The sequence below is a fragment of the Ranitomeya imitator genome, chromosome 5 (assembly GCF_032444005.1).
Source record: "Ranitomeya imitator isolate aRanImi1 chromosome 5, aRanImi1.pri, whole genome shotgun sequence".
Lineage (NCBI taxonomy): Eukaryota > Metazoa > Chordata > Amphibia > Anura > Dendrobatidae > Ranitomeya > Ranitomeya imitator.
In genome coordinates, this window is record NC_091286.1 from 560,734,429 (window position 1) to 560,754,410 (window position 19,982).

General features: G+C 44.2%; 1 protein-coding gene across 2 annotated transcripts in view; it reads left to right on the forward strand.

Moving 5' to 3' along the window:
- Positions 1–2,929: 2,929 nt before the first annotated feature.
- LOC138638410 (diacylglycerol O-acyltransferase 2-like) overlaps positions 2,930–19,982 on the forward strand; it is a 38,065-nt gene continuing 21,012 nt past the window's right edge. The window contains exons 1-3 of one of the 2 annotated variants that reach the window (XM_069727668.1): positions 2,930–3,005; positions 11,199–11,311; positions 16,530–16,620. In XM_069727668.1, coding sequence (XP_069583769.1) covers positions 11,294–11,311; positions 16,530–16,620 — 109 coding nt within the window. In that variant the 5' untranslated portion in view covers positions 2,930–3,005; positions 11,199–11,293. Of the gene's footprint in view, positions 3,006–9,668; positions 9,909–11,198; positions 11,312–16,529; positions 16,621–19,982 lie in introns of those variants that run through there. The other variant, XM_069727667.1, reaches the window with a different exon arrangement.

Sequence of the window (19,982 nt, forward strand, 5' to 3'; positions counted from 1 at the left end):
CTTGGTTCTTTGCTGTGTCTCTTCTGACTGATGTAAGTGTCAGGTATATACATTACATATGTCTGAATGGTTTGCATTGTAAAACGTGTGGATCCTTGGAATACTTAGTGTTACAGTATACAGGCCTACAAGCGCTCCAGTTATATAAAGAGGTTAATGCAAATTTGCTGAACTATACTTACACTAAAATTGGTAGGTACAGGGCACCTTTTACGTATTCATCATGCGGGTGCCCAGACCTAAGAATTCCTATAAAAATGTTATTGTCGTTTTTTTTTTCCTTTTGTTTGTCTTCTCTGTGATTATTCTGGAACCAGAACGGGCAATAAAGACTGGGCCGCGCCTCGTCCAATTGTGTTCATGTTTAATGAGACAAGTCATGATGACCTCTGTGCTGCGTCCCCGTGCCTGACCTGTGATAGTACTGGGTAGCACAGTCACTCAGATTGGGGGCATGACAGGTTCCCTACTAATAACCAGTAGATAATAAGAGGTATTCTGCAGGTTAATAGCATTACAATGCTGACCACCTTTCCAAAAGCGTGGCTACCAGAATGAAAATAAATTTTAAGGGAATCTGTCAACGTTTTTTGCTGTTTAATCTGATAGCAGCATATTGGAAAGGCAGAGAGTCTGATTCCAAGGATGTGTTACATGCTCAGCAGCTTGCTGTAGTTTCAATACAATCAGTGTTTTATCAGCAGGAGATTATCATGGCAGGACTAGGTGTGACATTCCAGACAGGCCAGCTAATCTCTGTAACCCCACCCTGTCTCTGATTGGCAGCCTGCTCAGTGTACACAGAAAGCTGCCAATCAGTGGTGTGGGCGGGGTTATACAGAGCTCAGCATTCAGAGAACTGGCAGATCTGCAGCAGAAAAAAGAGATTTTATCAAAACTGCAATAAGCAGCCCAGTGATACTTCACTGGAATCCGGATCGGTGATTGTAGATGTGCCCTTACACCTGTATCTCTATGACTAAAAGCCAATGGCTACCAGGAGGAATGATGATTATTTTCTCCTGCTTTAGTGGCCGGGCAGCATGGTGACTTTATTAACCTGCAGATTAACTGATATCTGCATTTGGGAACATGAAACGTTCCCCTTTTAAAATGCATCATTTGTATCCTTGATTCTTTTTTTTCCTGTTTTTTCTCTCCAGTGTTTGCTGTACGTTATACAACTTCATCTTGTCCAGCATTTATCTTTCTATCATTTCTGTACATTAGCTATGATGCGTTAATGTGAGATTAGACTTTATGCTGCTGTATAATATTATGCCTGTTCATGTTCCTTCTACTAAAGCAACCGAAAGCATTAAACATAGCCCAAAAGTATAGGATTATTTTAGAGGGGAAAAAAAACCTCCCGGATATCGCAACCATTTCACGCCAATCTCCTTTGCCTATTAGTAGTTAATAATAAAAAATAATAATCTTTATTTTTATATAGCGCTAACATATTCTGCAGCGCTTTACAGTTTGCACACATTATCATCGCTGTCCCCGATGGGGCTCACAATCTACATTCCCAATCAGTATGTCTTTGGAATGTGGGAGGAAACCGGAGGACCCGGAGGAAACCCACGCAAACACGGAGAGAACATACAAACTCCTTGCAGATGTTGTCCTGGGTGGGATTAGAACCCAGGACTCCAGCTCTGCAAGGCTAACCACTGAGCCACCGTGCTGCCCTATACAGTGATGAGCGAGTGTACGCGTTGCTCGGGTTTTCCATGGCACGCACGGGAGGTCTCCGAGTATTTGTTAGTGTTCGGAGATTTAGTTTTCGTTGCCTCAGCTGAATGATTTACAGCTGATAGCCTGAGTACATGTAGGGATTCCCTAGCAACCAGGCAACCCACACATGTACTCCGGCTATCAGCTGTAAATCCTACATACCATGAGATACGGCCTTCCCAAAATCCTGTCTGCTGACAAATGCACACTTAAGGTACCGTCACACTAAGCGACGCTGCAGCGATATCGACAACGATCCGGATCGCTGCAGCGTCGCTGGAGAGCTGTCACACAGACAGCTCTCCAGCGACCAACGATCCCGAGGTCCCCGGTAACCAGGGTAAACATCGGGTTACTAAGCGCAGGGCCGCGCTTAGTAACCCGATGTTTACCCTGGTTACCATCGTTAAAGTAAAAAAAACAACCGCTACGTACTTACCTACCGCTGTCTGTCCCCGGCGCTCTGCTTCTCTGTACTGGCTGTGAGCGCCGGGCAGCCGGAAAGCAGAGCGGTGACCTCACCGCTCTGCTTTCCGGCCGCTGTGCTCACAGCCAGAGCAGAGAAGCAGAGCGCCGAGGACAGACAGCGGTAGGTAAGTATGTAGTGTTTGTTTTTTTACTTTTAGGATGGTAACCAGGGTAAACATCGGGTTACTAAGTGCGGCCCTGCGCTTAGTAACCCGATGTTTACCCTGGTTACCAGCGAAGACATCGCTGAATCGGTGTCACACACGCCGATTCAGCGATGTCTGCGGGGAGTCCAGCGACGAAACAAAGTTCTGGACTTTCTTCCCCGACCAGCGACAGCACAGCAGGGGCCTGATCGCTGCTGCCTGTCACACTGGACGATATCGCTAGCCAGGACGCTGCAACGTCACGGATCGCTAGCGATATCATCTAGTGTGACGGTACCTTTAGCAGGATGCAGCAGGCCTCCACTGATAAAGGCTAGGGGCGGCACAGGTGCTGCATATTATAGTGCTGGGCAGCCCGCCTGTTAATACAAGGGTTGTCATTAATAGGCTGCATACAGACACTGTGCACCACACTTATCAGTGTGACTGGCGTCTTATGTGAGTTATATCAATGTGCATTTTTTCTACTAGGCAGCCAACCCCTGCAATGTTTGGTTGGTGTGGGGGTGGCTGCTTTTATCAAGTAGTTTGCACCTGTGCCGCCCCTAGCCTTTATCAGTGGAGGCCTGCTGCATCCTGCTAAGTGTGCATTTGTCATCAGACAGGGTTTTGGGAAGGCTGGATCTCATGGTATGTATTTTTTCTGAGTTTTTTAGCTGTTCAGCTGTAAATCATGCAGCTGCGTCAACAAAAACTAAATCTCCGAGCAGTCACAAATACTCGGAGATCACCCGAGCGTGCTCTGGAAAACCCAAGCAACGAGTGCACTCGCTCATCACTAGTAATTAAGCAGGATTGCTCCATAATTGAAACAGTCAAAAGGATTTTATACTGGTATAAGGTAACGGTCCTCAATATTGTTAAGACCTGCACCTGCATAGCATACACTGCTGCTTGTGAGCCAATTTTTCTTCTTTCTGTCCAGGTGATATTCTAGTAAATGGGCAGCAGTGTTGGTTTCGGAGAGCAGTGGATTTCTACTTGCAATATAATCATGCTCTCTATTATTGTTCAGTGTCCTGATGGTGGACTCCTAAACATTAGCATTGTCTGTCTAATGTCATGGCCTTTAGTTGCTTAGAGGTTACCTTTTAGGCTTCTTTGTGACCTTACAGAATATTATACGCCTTGCTCATGGAGTAATCCAGGTACGGACTGGGGATGAAATTCAGCCCTGGCGTTTGACATCACACAGGCCCATGTTATCCCCGTCCCCAAGCACCAGATGGGATATATTACTAATATTACCCTGGATGGAGGAAAGTAAGATTTACTACAAGACCAATATACTAATGATACCCGTGACCTGCTGGGGTAAGAGATGGGGTCAGCAACTTGGTGCTCCTTCACAATTCTTAGCAGTATGGGGTCTTGAGAACACTGATTCTGTTAACAATGTAGCAGACAAGGCGACCCACAACCAGACCGGCCCTTCTGCCATTTGCCAGAATTGCCAAATGGCCAGTCCGGCCCTGGAGTAATCCTTGTGGTTTGTCCACTCCTGGGTAGGATAATAATGGTCTTGAACCTCCTTCATTTGTACATAATCTGTCTCACTGTGGATTACTTGAGTACAAACTATTTTGAGATGGTTTTGCAGCTTTTTCCAGCCTAATCATCATCATAATCAACTTCGTCCACTCATACCTGACTGCCCCACTAATTGAAAACACCAGACTAAATTTCACCATAAAATTATCTGTTCATCCTGAGGCCCCGTGCACATATTCAGTTTTTGGTCAGTATTTTGACTATTTGCAAGCCAAAACCAGGAGTGGGTGATAAATACAGAAGTGGTGAGGTGGTTTTGGCTTACAAATGCTGAGGTAAAATACTGACCGAATACTAAATGTGTGCATGAGGCCAAAAGGTTCACATACTTCTGACATTCACATATGATATTGGATTATTTTCCTCATGTAAAACAGAGCCGTGTAGAAGTATTTTGAATCCTTTGTTTTCTTTATCTACTTTTAGGACTTGTATGAAAATCTGATGTAGTTTTGTCAAATTTACACAGAAAAATGCTTGACTATTACTGGGTTGACTTTAAAGGGGTTGTCCGGTCCCGATAAGTCTGCAGTCACACTGTGATTGTTATGCTGTGATGTCTTTTATTGTTTGTACAAGTGCCCTCTAAAATGTAAAGTGCTGCGGAATATGTCGGCGCTATAGTAACAATAATTTTAATTCTATTTCCATATCCAAAGAAAATAAGGGTGGCTCTCACCGTCCCATTAAATGTCCCTCTTTATTAGAGTTGCATAAAATAACAGAGGCAGAGGGTCCTGTGTGGGGCTTGCTGGACGACGGGTATTTTGTGCTGCATGCACTTCTACGGCCTCCCTGCCTGGGAGTATGTATCTCTCATACATACCCTCAGCTTCCCTCTCAGAAACCAGTTAATCCCTGCAGCACACAGTGCGGGATTCATATGTCTGCAGTCACATAGAGTGACTGCAGTGTTATTGATTTGGACCGGACAACCCCTTTTAATCAGTTTTCTGGCACTAGTTTTATTGCTCTTACAAAGAAAAGTTTAATTACTTTCTGACTGGCTAAAACAGTACGAAAACGATCTGCCTGCAACATCCGTCAGCATGACCGGTTTGGTAGTGGGTCAGTAATGCTCGCCAGAGGTAGCCTGACTGCCATTAAGTACCGAGATGAGATCCTCAGACCCCTTGTGAGACCATATGCTGGTGCCGTTGGCCCTGGGTTCCTCCTAATGCAGGACAATGCCAGACCTCATGTAGCTGGAGTGTGTCAGCAGTTCCTGCAAGATGAAGGCATTGAAGCTATGGGCTGGCCCGCCCGTTCCCCAGACCTGAATCTGATTGAACACATCTGGGACATCATGTCTCGCACCATCCACCAACGTCACGTTGTACCAGAGACTGTCCAGGAGTTGGCAGATGCTTTATTCCAGGTCTGGGAGGAGATCCCTCAGGAGACCATCCGCCACCTCATCAGGAGCATGCCCAGGCATTGTAGGGAGGTCATAAAGGCACGTGGAGGCAACACACACACTACTGAGCATCAATTCCTTGTCTTGAGGCATTTCCACTGAAGTTGGATCAGCCTGCAATTTGATTTCCCCCTTTGATTTTAAGCATCATTCCAACTCCAGACCTCCGTGGGATATTAACAAAATAGGAGGACACGGAGTACATAAGTGCATATAAAAATTTTTGTTATTTTATTTGTATATCAAAAAATATATGTATAAAAAACATTTACAATACAAAAAAACACATTCAGGGAAACGGAGATATTGAGGTCACTGTCTATAGTTGTATAACCATGAACTCGCACATGATATCAAACAATCACATGGATTCAGTGTTATTATGTCAATGCACCAATAAGGGGTCAAAAAGGCACTAGGTCAGGCAATCGTATCTATATATGTATTTGTGTCAAAATGTGCATCAAAATTCAAAAGACCGTGCCAAAACCTGATAAGATGTATCCCACCTGGGGCATGAAGGTGCTGCAAACAGTGTCTATTACAACATTGCACATGCCCCACAATCAATCTACCAAGAAAGGCAAAGAGGGAAGAGAAAAAAAAAAGTGCTATAGTGCAGTGTGTCAGGGGAAGGTACCATACCATGGAGCAAATGTATTTAAAGTAACTATATAATATTCCTATCGCTCATCGGTCCTTACCCAGAAACAAGACAGTGATCCCGTGGTCAGGTGAAGCAGTCCCAACATACATTTAGCGGGCGTAGCGTCCCGCTTTCTCAAGGGAATGTACTGTGTTGGATGCACAGGACCTTCTTAAGCCCCAGGTGACCGATCACATGTTAGAAATTCACCAATCACAGTAGCATCAATGGCGCATGCACATTGGGCCCGAAAGGTCCCGGCATATGCTAAAAAGGCATCCAGCGTCACTGCACGTGCGCAGGGAGGTGCCCGGGCGAGTGCAGAAGGCCGGACACCTCGTGCAACACCATAGATGCGCACAGCCACGGATCACAAATATTTAAAATAATATACCCATGGTAATAACATAGTTCCTCCTATCGGAAAAAGCGTCTTCACAATCACAGATGTTCTTGGGTGATGTGAGCTGACGCATGTCTATATATCTATATGTATACCTTGTACCTCCCTTTTTTCTATTTACTTGTTATACCCTTTGATGATACCATTGTATTATGAACTTTACCTTCTGAGCTACCTAGTCAGCTATATCTGTGCATGTGTCTGCACTCCACATAGATCAGTTTACTACTTGTACTTCTAAAATTTCATGTTAAGTAGACTGTTGATCTCTATGCCAGTTTTTCATTCTGTAATGCATCTCCTTTAAATACTTTTAATCTTTTGTTCAAATACAGATGTTTATTATTCTGTTTTGTATGGGAGTAATCTTCTGTAGGTTACCTGCTACTATAAGAAGCGGCTTTTATTTTACATAAAAAACGTGGCAAAAACGCAATGTGTGAACACAGCCTAAGTCTCACTTGTTCATTGCTTTCTATTTTTTTTATCATTTATTTATTAACACATAATGCATGATCATGCTCTTTCAGCCTTTTTATTTTCTTTTTCTTGAATCATGACTAGAGATTTAGCTAAAGTAGAGTCTGGAGTGTCTCTTACTCTGGTTTGGCTGAATCCCTAATCTAAGCCCAAGATTAGATTCTTTAATGGGTCGGACATTGACTTGTAGGCGAGCGACCATAATATACAGTACAGACCAAAAGTTTGGACACACCTTCTCATTTAAAGATTTTTCTGTATTTTCATGACTATGAAAATTGTACATTCACAATTAAGGCATGAAACTATGAATTAACACATGTGGAATTATATACTTAACAAAAAAGTGTGAAACAACTGAAAATATGTCTTATATTCTAGGTTCTTCAAAGTAGCCACCTTTTGCTTTGATAACTGCTTTGCACACTCTTGGCATTCTTTTGATGAGCTTCAAGAGGTAGTCACCGGGAATGGTTTTCACTTCACAGGTGTGCCCTGTCAGGTTTAATAAGTGGGATTTCTTGCCTTATAAATGGGGTTGAGACCATCAGTTGTGTTGTGCAGAAGTCTGGTGGATACACAGCTGATGGTCCAACTGAATAGACTGTTAGAATTTTCTATTATGGCAAGAAAAAAGCAGCTAAGTAAAGAAAAATGAGTGGCCATCATTACTTTAAGAAATGAAGGTCAGTCAGTCCGAAAAATTGGGCAAACTTTGAAAGTGTCCTCAAGTGCAGTGGCAAAAACCATCAAGCGCTACAAAGAAACTGATTCACATGAGGACCGTCCCAGGAAAGGAAGACCAAGAGTCACCTCTGCTTCTGAGGATAAGTTTATACGAGTCACCAGCCACAGAAATCGCAGGTTAATAGCAGCTCAGATTAGAGACCAGGTCAATGCCACACAGAGTTCTAGCAGCAGACACATCTCTACAACAACTGTTAGGCCGGGGACACACACAACGTATAAAAAAACGGTCCGTTTTTGACGGACGAGAATTGCACAAATGTTACCAAAACAGTGATCCGTGTGCAGTGCGAGTATGCGATTTTCTCGCATCAAATGATCCGTATGACATCCCTGTGACATCCGTATGGCATCCGTATGGCTAGATTTTCTCACACACTTGCAAAATTAGCAAATAATGGCTGAGCCTTTCCTGTCACCTGCCCAATGCCTGAGAATTTCTCGCAAGTCACACTGATGGTCCGTGTGCTGTGCTATTTTTTTCTCACCCCCATAGACTTTCATTGGCTATTCTCGGCCGAGATACGCGGACAATCGCAGCATGCTGCGATTTCACTCGGATCCTGAATACGACCGAGAAAATATCGGATGATAGGAGCTGCCCCATAGATTAACATTGGGACGAGCGCTATGCGTTTTTTTATCGCATTGCACTCGTCCGTATTACGGTCCAGTGTGACCCCGGCCTTAAGAGGAGACTCTGTACAGCAGGCCTTCATGGTAAAATAGCTGCTAGGAAACCACTGCTAAGGACACAACAAGCAGAAGAGACTTGTTTGGGCTAAAGAACACAAGGAATGGACATTGGACCAGTGGAAATCTGTGCTTTGGTCTGATGAGTCCAAATTTGAGATCTTTGGTTCCAACCACCGTGTCTCTGTGCGACGCAGAAAAGGTGAACGGATGGACTCTACATGCCTGGTTCCCGCAATGAAGCATGGAGGAGGAGGTGTGATGGTGTGGGGGTGCTTTGCTGGTGACACTGCTGGGGATTTATTCAAAATTGAAGGCATACTGAACCAGCATGGCTACCACAGCATCTTGCAGTGGCATGCTATTCCATCCGATTTGCGTTTAGTTGGACCATCATTTATTTTTCAACAGGACAATGACCCCAAACACACCTCCATGCTGTGTAAGGGCTATTTGATCAAGAAGGAGAGTGATGTGGTGCTACGCCAGATGACCTGGTCTCCACAGTCACCAGACCTGAACCCAATTGAGATAGTTTGGGGGGAGCAGGACCGTAGAGTGAAGGCAAAAGGGCCAACAAGTGCTAAGCATCTCTGAAAACTCCTTCAAGATTGCTGGAAGACCACTTTCGGTGACTACCTCTTGAAGCTCATCAAGAGAATGCCAAGAGTGTGCAAAGCAGTCATCAAAGCAAAAGGTGGCTACTTTGAAGAACCTAGAATGTAAGATATATTTTCAGTTGTTTCACACATTTTTGTTAAGTATATAATTCCACACGTGTTAATTCATAGTTCTGGTGCCTTCAGTGTGAATTTACAATTGTCATAGTCATGAAAATACAGAAAAATCTTTAAATGAGAAGGTGTGTCCAAACTTTTGGTCTGTACTGTATGTCTCGGAGAGGCTGTAGCACGAGATATTGCAGACCTACCATGATAAATTATGCCCATATTCCTCTTACTAGAACACACTGTCCTCACAGGCATTGCTGTCTATGTAGCTGCAATTTCTAAGAGATTGGAGTTGGAATGATTTTTTTTGTCAGTGCATTTTAAGCAGAATCACTGTTAGTGTGCATCAATTCTGCAATGATCCTTCTGTCTTATCATAAAGGCGAATTAACGACGGGCTGGAAATTCATGTCAAGATGGCAATTGCTTTTCAATTTAAGTGCAGGTCAGCGACATAAAATATGCAAATCATGTATTTCTAAACAAGAGTAAATCCAGCGTTCAGCTAAGTTTATTCGTCAAATCAAGAAGCCCCCACTGATCTTTCATCATCGTCAGAAGATTTTCTGCCTAGTCTTTACTTCCTATCACATGCTTTGGCTGTGTAGGAGTTAATTCTTTTCCTGATCCGGCTACGGCATCTAATGATTAGAAAAAAAAAAAACACTCTGCCCAATCAAAAGCCGAAGAGAGCAGCAAATCGGGATCCTTCTTGCATCCTGTATGTGTGAGTGTGTGGGTACCAGACCTCCATCTGGCCTGGTCTATTCAGGTCAGGACCATGTGTGGGCACAGCTGTGGATGACCCCTACCAATGACAGGCTCACAGGACTACAGCCCAGTGTCTGCCCCTACTGGGGGGGAGGTAGGTCTCTATGAATGACTTCGGTAGGGTGGGGGAGCTAATCCCACTGCTGTGGCCAGTGGGGAAGTCTGTTATAAGGCTCAGCTGGACTACTTCACAATCATCCTCGATTCCAGAATAACGGCTTGCAGGCCTGGGATAGATAAATACTTGTAAGTGGGAGGAATGATCTCGTTAGCATTTTACACTTTCTCCAAAATGAACAGATCGTCTTGCTGCAGCATAGAGCGTCATACACAGGAGTATTAAAGATTACAGCTAATGAGGCGATGGTATCTAAGGGAATCTATGAGTTTGATTGTATCAGTGTAGTGATCATGTAGCTCTGCCAAAAAACATGTATAATAAGACCGGATACATACCTCAGAAAAGTTATCAGAACTGGGATATAATGAAACCTCTCCAGAGGACCACCTTGTCAAGGTAATCTAGACCAGGTTTTTCTCTGATGGGTTCCTATAATAATAATAATAATATTTCTATAGCGCCAACATATTCCACAGCACTTTACATTTTAGAGGGGACTTGTACAGACAATAAAAGACATGACCGAATAACAATAATCACATAAATCAACATATACCAAGAGGAGTGAGGGTCCTGCTCGCAGACTTACAATCTGTACCCTTCTATCCAATGTATGTTTGGCCCTCTTCTTTAGGCCAGGGTCACACGGCCGGAGATTCTTTCATTCGAGAGAATGGGGCCGATTGTGGAAATGACACTTTGTCATAGTGTGATCTGATTCTCTCGGATGAGGGGTAGACTGAGAACAAAATTTCTCCATTGTGCGGAAATGAGACTGCACTCAGATATCATGCAAGCACAGTCCAATGATTTCCATCAACTCATAGATTTGCATGGCCTAGTGCGATCCCAATATCAGATCCAAATTGGACATTCTGCGATTTTATCCTCAGACAGAATCGGAAAAAAAATCAGACATGTGCTCAGCACCATAGACTGACATTGGTTGAAGTGCAATTCAATGTTTTGTCAGACCGATAATACGGTGGTTTTTGCGAGCCCTTAGCAGGACAGCACAATTTTGGTTGTTGATCATGAAGGTAGATATTTACAGGATATTTATATTTATCTGTAAAATAAATATTTTTGAATTTTAATTTATCGTATTTATTTATCTCCTAAATATTCTGCACTGCTGTACAGACATTGTCATCACTGTCCCCGTTGGGGCTCACAATAAAAATTCCCTATCAAGTATGTCATGGATAATATTAGGGTTAGTGTTATTTTATTGCTCCTAAATGGCATCATTCTTTCTTGCAGCAATAATTATGTGATTACTGGCCTCCATACTGCTGATATCCTATGTGGATCTTTGCATCTTCACATGTGTGACCAAAGACACAGCTGCCTACCAGATGGATTCCCACCAGGAGGTGAGCGCTGCCTGATGAGAACAAGTCTCACATACTGTTTCTGCCATGTTATTGATGGGAACTTCTAACAGATCTGAACTGGTACCTTCAAAACAATAAACCTGGGTTGAAAGACCCCCTTTCTGCAATTGTTATCTGTGAGAACTATTCTATTAATTTCTATTATTTCCCCATAGTCCAATAATTGCCCTAACATTTGTATAAGGGACTTTGCCCCTATAAAAATCATAGCAGGTATATACATTTTAACTTTACATTTTCAGAAAAAATCTTTTATTTAATATGCAAAAGAAGGCATTTGGTGCCCCTTCGTGTGGCCTACGGCTTGGTGCACCATTATGCCCTCTGATTTGCATATTATTGCCAGCCTTTTGTTGTGTCAGATACAGTCAGTTAATAAGAGTGAGTGGTGTATATAATGAATCTACTGACATTGAAGGAGACCAGTGGCGCACTCAGTGTTAGGGTACCGTCACACTATACGATTTACCAACGATCACGACCAGCGATACGACCTGGCCGTGATCGTTGGTAAGTCGTAGTGTGGTCGCTGGAGAGCTGTCACACAGACAGCTCTCCAGCGACCAACGATGCCAAGGTCCCCGGGTAACCAGGGTAAACATCGGGTTACTAAGCGCAGGACCGCGCTTAGTAACCCGATGTTTACCCTGGTTACCAGCGTAAAAAAAAACAAACACTACATACTTACATTCCGGTATCTGTCCCTTGCCGTCTGCTTCCCGCACTCACTGACTGCCGGCCGTAAAGTGAAAGCACAGCGGTGACGTCACCGCTGTGCTCTGCTTTCACTTTATGGCCGGCAGTCACAGTGCGGGAAGCAGACGGCAAGGGACCTGACGGACACCGGAATGTAAGTATGTACTGTTTTTCTTTTTTTACATTTATGCTGGTAACCAGGGTAAACATCGGGTTACTAAGCGCGGTCCTGCGCTTAGTAACCCGATGTTTACCCTGGTTACAAGCGAACGCATGCCAGCGGTAGATCCAGCGACGAAAGAATGTTCCAAACGATCTGCTACAACGTACGATTCTCAGCAGGATCCCTGATCGCTGCTGCGTGTCAGACACAGCGATATCGTATGGATATCGCTGGAACGTCACGAATCGTGCCGTCGTAGCGATCAAAATGGCACTGTGTGACGGTACCCTTAGTGCAATCGTGACACAATACGCTTGCGGGCGCACTCTGATGCTTGGCTCCTTCCTGTCTGTGGCCTTAGGTCGATATACCAGAAAGTTTAGTGAGCAAGCATCTTCAAAAAGGAGGAAGGGCTTGAAGGTTTGTGGCGTGCGATTACGGACAGGTTGGAGCCCGGTATAAGAGCTTGTCCACATTGTCAGTGCACAACTGGGCTCCTCCCGTGCGCAAGTGCAGAAATCAGAATGTTTTACACAGCGCTTGCTCTTACCAAACGAGTGCTGCCTATAAAGACAAGGGATGGGCCCTAATATGAAAATCATAGGGCGTAACGGTGCACCAAGCCATAAGCCACAACAAGGGGGCATTGGAGAGCCCTCAATTGCATTAAATTAAAGTAGATTTTTCTGCAAAAATAACCTTAAAATGTATATGTGTGGTATGATTTTGATAGCGGCTATGTCCCCTTTATAAATGCTTAAGAAGTTAAATTTGAACTTTAGGGGTGACAGACACCCTTTAAACAACAGAATCCAGCAAGGAGCCAACTAATTGCTGACAAGTTCCCTTTAACTGCAGCTACACGCATAGATAATGCTGTAGTTCTTGTTACTGCCTCCAAGGCTAGCTGCCAAGTGGCCACAATTTTAGTAGGCTAGTAGGCTACATATTACAAAATGATGACTGTAGCAGCTCCAGGCAAGCTGGCGACTCCTGAGAAGAATAAAGTTAATTTCCTCCTCGGCAGTGTGGCTTTCAGAGAAGCAGCCAACTGCATTGGAATGCTATTAACCTGCAGATTAATCCTATATGTCACAATCCATTTTTTGGATTCGTGGCAGCTCTGGTTCCACTATGATTTAAATGCAGCTTTTTTTCCTTTCAGGACTAGCGGGGGTTAATGTCAGTTTCCCTTGCTGGCAATCTGTTGCAACTGCAGAGTTACTACAGAGTTGCAACTGCAGAGTTACCACTCTCACCATCCTTTAAATGGTCACTTAACCCATTTTCTACCAATGTCCTTTTTTTGGGACGCCTAATCTTTAGCTTCTAGCAACTAAGATTTTATAATTGTTATAATTAGGTCCAATTTTTTGTGTTGTGTTTGTAATATGAATGTTTTCAAAATAGGAAATCATGTCATTGTCATTTTTAATAGAATATTGGGACGCCTTTTTATGAAAAATCCATACTTGTAAAAATTTTAATTTGGCAAGTAATGGGTTAATGCATCAGCAGACTGATGGTGATAGTTATTCTATGGAGACCAGCTGTGCAGTTGCAGCTCTCTGGTGTCAGCTCAGCTACTTCTGGAGTTTGGAGACCTGTTTCTGTGTCATCTGCAGTGTGGAGCTTAGCAGTGGAGTCTGGAAGCTAGGTGTGGTGTTTTTTCCTCACCTGCCTCGTGTTTGTCACTGTCCCCTGTGTTGTTAGATCTGCAGTGGTGAGGCTAGTGCCCTTGCCAGCCAGTGCACTAGCCAGGGCAGTGCTAGGTGACAGTGAGGGACGAGGTTCCTGATGGCAGTTGGAGGAAGGACCCACTTAGGGCATTAGGGGAGTGTAGGGATAGACTCAGGTTTGTGCAGGAGGTGTCCATTTCCCTATCAGTAGGGCCTTCCTCTCCCCTTTTCCATCCCGTTGTGTGTTTGTTGTGCCGTCCGCTGACCCTTGTAGGGTCGTTGTATTTCATGACACTATTATCTGAAAGTTAATAGCATTTGGGGACAAGACAAATTCCCAGGTATCCTTTAATGAATAATTTTTAGACTGGCCGAGGCCGCTCTAAAATAATTAGATAATTTTCTCAAGGTTTTTCAGCATTTGAAAATATTAGGCTAACAGGAGAAAATACCCTAAAATGAAAAAACATTACCCACCAGTTACATCCCTGGCATGCCCCCTCTATTCTCCCATATATGTTTTATAAGAGTCAATTTCCTTCAAATAGTGGAAGAGAAGGTGAATCTTTTCATATAGATTATTTTGTAATATGCCCCCTTAAAAATTTGGACAAGAGTCCTTGTTTATAGAGTGGTTCACCAGTCAAGGATATTGGAGGGAATGTAGTCTCACATAGGTAATAAAGCAATAATATTTCATTGAGAGACATAAGCTTTATGGTTGCCTAGTATTTCATGAGGCAACAGGCTTGAAAAGAGGTAGACATTCGGCATAGAGCAATAGCCTGACACTTTCAACACTTTACTTGTACTTGTGTTAGTTTACTTGCATTTGTTATAGGCTGCTGGCAATCATTTCATCAGCACCTCCTTTAGTACGCAGTCAGACGGCTGTATAACACGAACAACAGTCGCATCACAATGTCCTGACTCAAGCATGAAAGCATGTATTGCTATGCAGCTGTCACACTCAGGTCAGGACAGCCGACGGCCAGTCCGAGCATGGCATTGCAATTATGGACCATGTTAGGCTACGTTCACATTTGCGTTGTGCGCCGCTGCGTTGGCGACGCAACGCACAATGCAAATAAAAACGCACCAAAACGCACGCTAAAACGCTGCGTTTTGCAACGCATGCGTCCTTTTTTTGCTGAAATTTGGACGCAAAAAAATGCAACTTGTTGCGTTTTCTGCGCCCAACGCTTGCGGCAAAAAAACCGCATGCGTCGCACAACGCAGCACAACGCATGTCCATGCGCCCCCCATGTTAAATATAGGGGAGCATGATGCATGCGTCGCCGCTGCGGCGCCCGACGCAAACACGCAAAACGCTAATGTGAACGTACACTTATGCGACCGTCTGACTGCACCCTTATGCTGAGTCTTTGTGTCTCTTAGCATGCAGTGCAGAACGCGCTCACAGTGCTTATTAAAGTCTCTCTTTGCAGTCAGCTCTTTTTACGGCAATGCCCTGCGATACCTACTTTCTGTCAATTTATGCACTCATGAGGCCTAACCTCTCGGACAGTGCATATACACACGGACAAAATTGTTGGTATCCTTCTGTTTAAGTAAGAAAACCCAACATTCGTCACTGAAATAACCTGGAACTGACAATTTTCAATTTAAATTTACTGAATAATAACTGATGAAAATCAGACATCGCTTTTGAATTGTGGTTTAAAAAAAATCAATGAAATGGCCTGGACATCACTCATACTCTTCTGGTTTGGTAATCATCACACTCGGAAAGCTTATACATTTCCCTCTGCTGTGCGAAATCTTTTCCCTCACAGCAGCTAATCCTCGTCCTGTTAGTGGATGCACTATTTACTCACAGGTATACACTGCTGTTCTCCTCTCTGTAGGGGCAATATTCACCCTGTCCCAATATACTCTCATGCACGTGAGTTGGTTCCATTTACAGGGGACAGACTAAGCAGTGTAAACTGGGGCTTCCTGCTTTGCTGCTCTTGGGCTCTCTATATAACTCTGAATGCATGATCTATGTATAACCAGTGCCACTCACCCCCACTTCTAGCTAGCTGTTTTGCAGACAGTCTTTACTTGGCTGTGTGTAGTATCTGATGTCTACTGGCAGGACACGGAAGACTTTTATGTGCTTTATACACTCCCACGGTGTGAATATGCATACTAATGACAAAAAACTCAATGCACTCATCGTAGGGCATATCTTATAATGAACTGAAGCCACCAATCACTACCATTCCTACGCATACTGAAATAAGCATAATTTAATTCTTATATCACATTTGCTTAGCTATAAGGCAACTTACGAAACCAAGTGGTACCTCCGCCACAACCGTGTCAATGGTAATATACAGTAACCATAAAAAGATATCTTAATTCTGGATATTTCAGCATGTAAGAGTGGGGTTCATATGGCAATAGTCATATATTTTTTAAGAGGGGCGTGGGCCCATTTTAAACCCTTTTACATGTATGGCACACTAGGAAAATCAACAAGGGTACCGGGACGACCAGAGTGGTGGCTCTGGAGCAGCTTAGTATTTATCCCAGGTGAGATATGTATTTGTTTTGTGTTTCCTTCTGTTTGTCTAATTTCATCAAATCCTGGACAACCCCCTTTGTTGTTTTGATCATTGACATCTAAGGACTTGTTTTCTGATTCTTGCAGAGAGAAGAGAGGCAGAACCACAACTGTTCATACACTGAGTTCCTGCAGACTCTGAGCGTCTTGCAATGGATATTGACCTTTTTGCTACTAGGTAACTATAACACTAGATGGTGGCCCGATTCTAACGCATCGGGTATTCTAGAATATGTATATCCACGTAGTATATAGCACAGCCATGTTGTATATTGCGCAGCCCATGTAGTATATTGCGCAGCCCACGTAGTATATTGCGCAGCCCACGTAGTATATTGCGCAGCCCACGTAGTACATTGCGCAGCCCACGTAGTACATTGCGCAACCCACGTAGTATATTGCGCAGCCCACGTTGTATATTGCGCAGCCCACGTTGTATATTGCGCACGTTGTATATTGCGCAGCCCACGCAGTATATTGCGCAGCCCACGCAGTATATTGCGCAGCCCACACAGTATATTGCGCAGCCCACGCAGTATATTGCGCAGCCCATGTAGTATATAGCATAGCCCACGCAGTATATAGCACAGTCCACGTAGTATATTGCCCAGCCCACGTAATACATTGCACAGCCCACGCAGTCTATAGCAATGTGGGCACCATATCCCTGTTAAAAAAAAGAATTAAAATAAAAAATAGTTATATACTCACCCTCTGGTGGCCCCCCGGATCGAAGCGGTTACCGACGCTAATCGTACGCTCCGGTCTGAAGAGTGCATTGCGGTCTCGCGAGATGATGACGTAGCGGTCTCGCGAGACCGCACATCATGATATCGCGAGACCACAATGCATGGAGCGGTCACCGGGGCGTCGCGAGGAGCGTCGGTAACCGCTTCGATCCGGGGGGCCACCGGAGGGTGAGTATATAACTATTTTTTATTTTTTTTAATTATTTTTAACATTAGATCTTTTTACTATTCATGCTGCATAGACAGCATGAATAGTAAAAAGTTGGTCACAAAGCTTAATAGCAGCGTTAACCGAGTGCGTTACACCGTGGTCAATGCTGCCATTAACCCTGTGTGAGCGCTGACTGGAGGGGAGTATGCGGGCGCCGGGCACTGATTGCAGGGAGGAAGGAGCGGCCATTTTCTTCCGGACTGTGCCCGTCGCTGATTGGTCGTGGCTGTTTTGCCGCGACCAATCAGCAACTTGGATTTCCATGACAGACAGAGGCTGCGACCAATGAATATCCGTGACAGAAGGACAGACAGACAGACAGACGAAAGTGACCCTTAGACAATTATATAGTAGATATGTATTAAATCCACTTACTGAATCTCTTTAGTTATTAGTGATAGGTTAGGTTTAGTGATAGGTTAATCTGAAATCTTGTCTCCAAGTGATTCTGTCACCTAAACATGGTGTCCTATTTTGGCTAATATAACCTGAGGATATATTTACATAACCACATTTTGGGTGCTAGTTCTGTCTGTAAAAAAAACTGACCTCACACAAGCAACCCTTGGACCAATGTCATTCAATGGGGATGTTCACATGAAAGTTGTCACGGAGTTATCGCAACAAAAAGGAGCCAGAAGACCACAGCGTCTGATTGCTCCTACTCCTGTGCTGAGAAGAAGCACTTCTCTTTTGTTTTAATGGTTTTTAATTTTGGGGGGCAGAACAGGGGTTAATCGTCCATGTTGGAAACTCTGAGCTCTCAGCTGAGCTCAATTAGTCACTCCCATCCCCTTTATAATCTGGGTCCTGATTCACATCCATGTCAGAGCTAGCATTTGCTGCATGACTTAGAAAGAGAGGTGTTTATATGACAAGGAGAAGTTGTCTGTGATTCTTGCGTGGTTTGTAACTGTGGTAATTCCCTTCCCTTCTCTACTTTGGTTTCTTCCCGATCCTCCACTCCCCGGTGCATTCCTCTATTATATGTGAGTGAATATTTGTATGCTTGCTATTTTCAGTTACCCTTGTTTGTGTTGCCTTGTTTGTCAGGTTGGTGTACTACGGTGCACAGTAGCACCTCTTTTCCCTGTGTGGGGAAAGAGAGCAAATTGATGGCTAACTCAGGAGTTAAGGCAAGGGTGGTGACCCCGGCATCTTCACCTTCACCTTCAGAACTATCACAGGGAATAGGGCGAGCTAGGGCGCCCCCTAGTGGTAGGGACAGGAAAGGAGCCCCTTGTCCCGGGTCACTCGACAGCTGAGTCGTGACAAAAGTTTTTTCACATGGACCAAATGTCTGTGTGGAAAAAAAAAATTGTGCAGCATGCTCTAGTCTGTTCTGTATTTCGGACAGATGAGACTCTCCTATTGAAATAATATCCTACTACAAAAATAAGGAAATTGCAGACCAATTAGTCGATTGGAGGAAACTAAGCCGCCTATTGACAAAAGCACAAACCCCACATATAAGACCCTATAAATGAACAATGTATCACACAGTAGCACAGCCACTGATATGAAGCATTATATGGGGCATCTATGGGGCCATAATGAACTGCATGGAGCATTATATGGGGCATCTATGGGGCCATAAAGAACTGCATGGAGCATTATATGGAGCATCTATGGGGCCATAAAGAACTGCATGGAGCATTAAATGGGGCATCTATGGGGCCATAACTGCATGGAGCATTATATGGGACATCTATGGGGCCATAACTGCATGGAGCATTATATGGGACATCTATGGGGCCATAACTGCATGGAGCATTATATGGGGCATCTATGGGACCATAATGAACTGCATGGAGCATTATATGGGACATCTATGGGGCCATAATGAACTGCATGGAGCATTATATGGGACATCTATGGGGCCATAACTGCATGGAGCATTATATGGGACATCTATGGGGCCATAACTGCATGGAGCATTATATGGGGCATCTATGGGGCCATAACTGCATGGAGCATTATATGGGGCATCTATGGGGCCATAACTGCATGGAGCATTATATGGGGCATCTATGGGGCCATAATGAACTGCATGGAGCATTATATGGGACATCTATGGGGCCATAACTGCATGGAGCATTATATGGAGCATCTGTGGGGCATAACTGCATGGAGCATTATATGGAGCATCTATGGGGCATAACTGCATGGAGCATTATATGGGGCATCTATGGGGCCATAACTGCATGGAGCATTATACTACGTGACTGGGCAGAATACTACGTGACTGGGCAATATACTACATGACTGGGCAATATACTACGTGGACATGCATATTCTAGAATACCCGATGCGTTAGAATCGGGCCACCCTCTAGTATATATTTAATTATCTCATGTCCACTTCCGTCTGTCTGTCTGTTTCTCTGTCACGGAAATCCCACGTCGCTGATTGGTCGCGGCCGGCTGGGCGTGACCAATCAGTGACAGGCACAATCTGGGTGCGAATTGGCCCCTCCCTACTCCCCTCCAGTCAGTGCCCGCTCCATACTCCCCTCCAGTCAGCGCCCACATAGCGTTTTAGCAGTCTGTTAAACGGCATAACACGGTGTAACGTAGTCCG